The following is a 7,275-nucleotide window of genomic DNA, read 5'->3' as shown; positions in this document are numbered from 1 at the left end:
CCAAAAGTTGTTTCTAACAAAAACATTAACCAGGAGATAGTCGTGCCTTCTTTGTGTCCGAAACCAGTTTCGAAGAAGGAACGTTTGTTGCACAATTTGGATGTTGTTCGCGCTCTAAAATTCTATTTAGATGCTACAAAGGATTTTAGACAAACATCTTCCTTGTTTGTTGTTTATTCTGGTAAAAGGAGAGGTCAAAAAGCAACTTCTACCTCTCTCTCTTTTTGGATTAAAAGCATCATCAGATTGGCTTACGAGACTGCCGGACGGCAGCCTCCTGAAAGAATCACAGCTCATTCCACTAGGGCTGTGGCTTCCACATGGGCCTTCAAGAACGAGGCTTCTGTTGATCAGATATGTAGGGCAGCGACTTGGTCTTCACTGCACACTTTTACCAAATTTTACAAGTTTGATACTTTTGCTTCTTCTGAGGCTATTTTTGGGAGAAAGGTTTTGCAAGCCGTGGTGCCTTCCATTTAGGTGACCTGATTTGCTCCCTCCCTTCATCCGTGTCCTAAAGCTTTGGTATTGGTTCCCACAAGTAAGGATGACGCCGTGGACCGGACACACCTATGTTGGAGGAAAACAGAATTTATGTTTACCTGATAAATTACTTTCTCCAACGGTGTGTCCGGCCCCCGGGCCCGCCCTGGTTTTTTAATCAGGTCTGATAATTTATTTTCTTTAACTACAGTCACCACGGTATCATATGGTTTCTCCTATGCAAATATTCCTCCTTAACGTCGGTCGAATGACTGGGGTAGGCGGAGCCTAGGAGGGATCATGTGACCAGCTTTGCTGGGCTCTTTGCCATTTCCTGTTGGGGAGGAGAATATCCCACAAGTAAGGATGACGCTGTGGACCGGACACACCGTTGGAGAAAGTAATTTATCAGGTAAACATAAATTCTGTTATTGGTGTGTATCCAAAGGTTACTCTTGGAGTAAGGTTAGGATTCCTAGGATATTGTCTTTTCTACAAGAAGGTTTAGAAAAGGGTTTATCTGCTAGTTCATTAAAGGGACAGATCTCAGCTCTGTCCATTCTGTTACACAAACGTCTGTCAGAAGTTCCTGACGTCCAGGCTTTTTGTCAGGCTTTGACCAGGATTAAGCCTGTGTTTAAAACTGTTGCTCCACCATGGAGTTTAAACCTTGTTCTTAATGTTTTACAGGGCGTTCCGTTTGAACCCCTTCATTCCATTGATATAAAGTTGTTATCTTGGAAAGTTCTATTTTTAATGGCTATTTCCTCGGCTCGAAGAGTCTCTGAATTATCAGCCTTACATTGTGATTCTCCTTATTTGATTTTTCATTCGGATAAGGTAGTCCTGCGTACTAAACCTGGGTTCTTACCTAAGGTAGTTACTAACAGGAATATCAATCAAGAGATTGTTGTTCCTTCTTTATGCCCAAATCCTTCTTCAAAGAAGGAACGTCTACTGCACAACCTGGATGTAGTCCGTGCTCTAAAATTTTACTTACAGGCAACTAAGGAATTTCGACAAACGTCTTCCCTGTTTGTCATTTACTCTGGGCAGAGGAGAGGTCAAAAAGCTTCCGCTACCTCTCTTTCTTTTTGGCTTCGTAGCATAATTCGTTTAGCTTATGAGACTGCTGGACAGCAGCCTCCTGAAAGAATTACAGCTCATTCTACTAGAGCTGTGGCTTCCACTTGGGCCTTCAAGAATGAGGCCTCTGTTGAACAGATTTGCAAGGCTGCAACTTGGTCTTCGCTTCATACTTTTTCCAAATTTTACAAATTTGACACTTTTGCTTCATCGGAGGCTATTTTTGGGAGAATGGTTCTTCAGGCAGTGGTTCCTTCTGTATAAAGAGCCTGCCTATCCCTCCCGTCATCCGTGTACTTTTGCTTTGGTATTGGTATCCCAGAAGTAATGATGACCCGTGGACTGATCACACTTAACAGAAGAAAACATAATTTATGCTTACCTGATAAATTCCTTTCTTCTGTAGTGTGATCAGTCCACGGCCCGCCCTGTTTTTTAAGGCAGGTAAATATTTTTTTTAATTTATACTCCAGTCACCACTTCACCCTTGGCTTTTCCTTTCTCGTTGGTCCTTGGTCGAATGACTGGGAGTGACGTAGAGGGGAGGAGCTATATGCAGCTCTGCTGGGTGAATCCTCTTGCACTTCCTGTTGGGGAGGAGTAATATCCCAGAAGTAATGATGACCCGTGGACTGATCACACTACAGAAGAAAGGAATTTATCAGGTAAGCATAAATTATGTTTTTTTACATAGAGATGCTCAGGTGATATTTTCCTGTCAGCTTTTTACAGTTATACTGCATCAGTTTCAAGTGATTTAGCATATGAGTATTATGTCCCTTTAAGTGATACATTCACAATTTATGTTAATATTTCACTAATTTACGAAGGACACACACACCCAAAGTAAGGTTTTCACAAGTTATTTATTCAAGAACCATTTAGGAAACTATTTGCATTTAGAAGGTACAAATTCTATGTATTTATTTCTCATTGTTATTCTTCTCCAGGCAATACCTACTTTTCAGAAAGTTATACATAGGCACACATCAAAGGACACTTAATAAAATTTCCAGTCTATACCTACTGTTTAGAAGGGTATACAGAGGCACACATCAAAGGATATACAATAAATTCCTGGAGGCATTTTTTATTGCCCAATTTTAAGAGGGACATTTCCTAATTCATTAGAGGTTATTTTTTTATACTGTATATCCATTGAGAGTATTTATATGATTCAGTATTTTAATCAATGAATATTTTGTATTAAACCATTTTTAATCATCCAATTTTAAATTCATTACAAACACCTAAGCCCTCATTGAGGCGCTCTGCACTTCCACACCCAAATTGTTCTAACCCTTAGGCTAGCTAGAGAGCCTCTAGTCAGAGCTAAAGGTATTTCATTCCTTGGCGCGATATCTAAACCTACCAGAACATAATTGATATTACTAGTGATCTATATCATTTCATAATAATCAGGCAAACATTAGTGGTCTTTGCAGTAATTGTAAATTCATTTGTATAACACACAAATCATGCAAATACAATTCTATGGTATCCATTAGCATATTATAAAAACAGAAGCTGTAAAAGCCCAAGCAAAAGTTTGCATGTAAGAAGTTTATTAAAGAGCATTTGAAAATGTAAGTGACACTATCCTATGTCTTGCCTAAGTACTGGGTTTAATTCCATGTGTGTGTGTGATAAATACTTGATTTCTTCACTGAAGCAGTCACTATTGTGGTAAGACAGTCTCATGGTGTCGTCAAAGTGAATATGTGATTTGGAAACTAAACCCAACTACATCAGTTAATCACTAAGATCAGCAGTTAAAGGCACATGAAACTCAGTGGGGTTTTTTTTCATGATTCAGATAGAACATACACTTTTATTACAACTTAAAATGTTACTTCCTTTATCAAATTAGCTTCATTTTATTTTGTTAAAGGAGTAGCAATGCACTACTGCAAGGAAAATGTTTCAGTTGAATTGTTTAGTGCACTTTAAAGGACGACTAAATGCAGTAGAATTGCATAATTAACAAGTGCATAATAAAAAGACAATGCAATAACACTTACTCTGAATTTCAAATAAACAGATTATTTCTGGCAAATTTGATTTTTCTTCCATTTACCACCGCCCCCTGTATCATGTGACAGCTATGAGCTAATCACAGACTAGTATACGTATACCATGTGAGCTTGTGCACATGCTCAGTACATGCTGTCGCCTCAAAAATTGTGCATATAAAAGATTGTGTAAAATTTAATAATGGAAGTAAATTGGAAAGTGTCTTAAAACTGTTTTTCTTTCCTAAGAAATGGAGAGTCCACAACGTCATCAATTACTAGTGGCAATATCACTCCTGGCCAGCAGGAGGAGGCAAAGAGCACCGCAGCATAGCTGTTAAGTGTCACTCCCCTACCCATAATCCCCAGTCATTCTATTTGCCTCTATTTTGGTGTCTGAAGAAAATTGGATTTCTTTTTGCTACAAGCAAGTTTTTTTGGGTATAGCTGTAGTCCACGTCAATCTCTGCCGTGGTGGTAGCTTTAAAGCAGTTAGGAACTTGTGAGGTGGGCCTTGCTGCGTTTTCCTAACATATTTGCTGCCCATGGTATAGAAAGCCAAAGTAGGTTTACTCTGTTCTCTCATTTCTCCACAGGCCTCTGTAAGGAGTATGTGTCCTTTCACGCCTTGTGAGATGTCCTCTTGCCAGACGGCTAGATGTGCAGGTAAGTGCTTTTGTCTTCTGGGGCTGGGAGACCTGCACTGAAGGGAGACTCTGCACTTTATTATGGGACATAAGATCTTTAATTGGCAGTGGGCAGGTACTTAATTGTATGTGATATGGAGACTTAAGGGTTAACTCCCTCCATGGATAGGAGGAGTTAACCCTCTATGGTGGTTCAGATACTTTATTTTTATTGGGGATTTAATATCCTTCGACAATACACATTCCTCATTGGCCTGCCTCTGCCGGCTATGAAGCGCAAATTTTTCTGTTGCGCAGCTTCAATCATCCTGGTCATCCTGTTCCAACTTCTGCTACTCAATTTTTCCTTCCTCATAAGTCTGATGAGGAGGATACATCGGTACCCTCTGAGGGTGAAATCTCAGATTCGGACAGTTTAATTCCTACATCTGATGCTGAAGTAGTATCCTTCAGATTTAAGCTTGAACATCTTCGTGTATTGTTAAAGGAGGTTTTGGCTACTTTAGACGACTCCGATACTCCTGTTGTTGTTAACCCTAAGAAATCAAGTAAACTTAATAAATACTTTGATGTTCCTTCCTCTGTAAATGTGTTTCCGGTTCCAGACCGTGCTACAGAGATTATTACGCAGGAATGAGAGAAGCCAGGGATACCTTTTTCTCTGTCTCCTATTTTTAAAAAGATGTTTCCTGTTTCTGTCTCCATTGAAGATTCATGGCACACGGTGCCTAAAGTAGAAGGGGCTATTTCTACTCTGGCTAAGAGGACTACTATCCCTATAGAGTATAGCTGCTCTTTTAAGGATCCAATGGACAAATAGCTGGAGGCTTATTTGAAGAAGATGTATGTTCATCAAGGTCTTCAATGGCAACCTGAGGTATGTATTACCACAGTGTCAAGTGCAGCATCTTATTGGTACTTTGCTTTGTCTGATTCTCTTCAGGCTGAGACTCATTTGGAGGAGATCCAAAACAGGATTAAGGCTCTCAGGCTAGCCAGTTCCTTTATTTCTGATGCTATCATGCAAGTTATTAAACTGGGAGCCAAGATATCTGTCTACTCTGTTCTAGCCCACAGGGCGTAGTGGCTAAAATCTTGGTCAGTTGACGTTACCTCTAAGTCCAAGCTTCTGGCGCTTCCATATAGGTAAAGCCTTGTTTGGACCTGGTCTGGCAGAAATAATTTCTGATATTACGGGTGGAAAAGGGTCTTTTCTACCACAAGACAAGAAGAATAGGCCTAAAGGGCGTCAGAGTAATTTTCGTTCCTTTCGTAACTTCAAAGGGAAGTCTCCTTCCAAGCAGGAACTGTCCAACTCTTCTTGGAAACCCAATCAGTCTTGGAACAAGGGGAAGCAATCAAAGAGACCCGCAGCTAAGTCTAAATCAGCATATAGGGTTTGCCCCGACCCGGGATCGGATCAAGTGGGAGCAGACTTTCTCTTTTTTATCAAGCGTGGATACGAGATGTCCCAGATCCCTGGGCTGTGGACATAGTATCTCAAGGTTACAAAATAGAATTCAAGACTTTTCCTACCAGGGGCAGGTTCTACCTCTCAAGATTATCTGCAGACCAGATAAAAAGAGAGGCATACTTGAATTGCGTTCGGGACCTCTCTTCCCTGGGAGTGATAGTTCCTGTTCCAGTAAGGGAACAGGGTCTAGGATTCTATTCAAATCTGTTTGTGGTTCCTATTCTAGACCTAAAGTGTCTCAACAAGTTTCTCAGGGTTTCATCCTTCAAAATGGAAACTATTCGTTCCATTCTTCCTTTAGTCCAAGAGGGTCAATTCATGACGACCATAGACCTAAAGGATGCGTATCTTCATGTTCCCATCCACAGGGATTATCACAAGTTCCTGAGATTAGCATTCCTAGACAAACATTTTCAATTTGTGGCTTTTCTTTTTGGCCTTGCCACAGCTCCCAAAATTTTCTCAAAGGTTTTGGGGGCTCTCTTGGCAGTGATCAGGTCTCGGGGAATTGCAGTGGCAGAATTATATAACATTATTTTGTAAGTTTACTGTCCCTTTAAGTGTCCCTTTAAATAAACCTATGAAAGTTTTTGTTCTTATATGTCTCTGAGCTCACTCTGCAATAATCTGAGGCATCTGAAATAAATTCTGCTCCATTTTAACTTTGTAAAGCAGTAGTGTGGAAGTCATGTCTTGATACTTATGGTAGCTTAGAATGATCAGTCCAGTCTTTGGCAAGTCTTGTATGGGTGTTTTTAATTTGTTTTGAGTGATTAGCTATCTTTAAATAGTGCAGCAATTTAGACTATGCACAATTGTACTATGTTAGACATTTATTTCTTGGGATTTGTATGTATTTATTCAATATGTAACAAAGTAGACTAAAAGCAATATAAACTATTTTGCCTTCTTGTAACTTCAATAAAGCTACCCTGTAGATCAGGGATGGGGATCCTTGGCCCTCCTGATGTTTCAGAACTACATTACCCATGATGCTTAGGCACTCTGAAGTCCAGTTGCACATCATGGGAAATGTAGTTCTGAAACATCTGGAAGGCCAAGGTTCCCCATCCCTGCTGTAGATACATAAACTATTTTCCATTATTATTTTCTACATGTATTGCTTGGTATAACAAAGAATAAGCACAGTGTAGGTTGCAGGGGGCGAACTATATTGTGCATTTAATGTTCCTAATGTTATATGATATTATGTTGTTTGCATTGTGATGATCTTTTATGTACATGTTTTTGTTTTATTCTACAATGATTTAAATTTTGTTTAGCTTATAGTCAAATTCATTTTCTGCTGACTTTTTTTGCTGGGGATATCATTTTGATCACTAGCGGGGGAAAAACAGTTATTTTTCTATAAAATAAAATCTTACTATGTGTGTTTCTTGCAGGTCATTGTATGGGGCAACTGTAACACTGACACCAATGAAGAAAATAGCACTGGGATTATTAGCCCTTGTTCTACTCTCTTAGATACAGGAGACTCTGTGACTGCCCTCAGTATCAGTCGCATTCTTGCACACGATGGGAGGTATGGGCCTAGCAAGTTTACACTTTGTAC

The 7,275-nt window shown here is 39.7% G+C and overlaps 1 protein-coding gene across 1 annotated transcript in view; it reads left to right on the top strand.

Annotated features, from left to right (window-relative positions):
• Positions 1-7,275, top strand: part of ELP2 (elongator acetyltransferase complex subunit 2) — a gene marked incomplete in the record, with an annotated part of 749,242 nt that overhangs the window by 695,544 nt on the left and 46,423 nt on the right. The window contains 1 exon segment of the mRNA XM_053714582.1: positions 7,106-7,245. Coding sequence (XP_053570557.1) covers positions 7,106-7,245 — 140 coding nt within the window.

The sequence above is a fragment of the Bombina bombina genome, chromosome 5 (assembly GCF_027579735.1).
Source record: "Bombina bombina isolate aBomBom1 chromosome 5, aBomBom1.pri, whole genome shotgun sequence".
NCBI classification, from domain to species: domain Eukaryota; kingdom Metazoa; phylum Chordata; class Amphibia; order Anura; family Bombinatoridae; genus Bombina; species Bombina bombina.
Note: the sequence above shows the minus strand (reverse complement) of the source record. Positions and strands in the feature narration are given on the sequence as shown.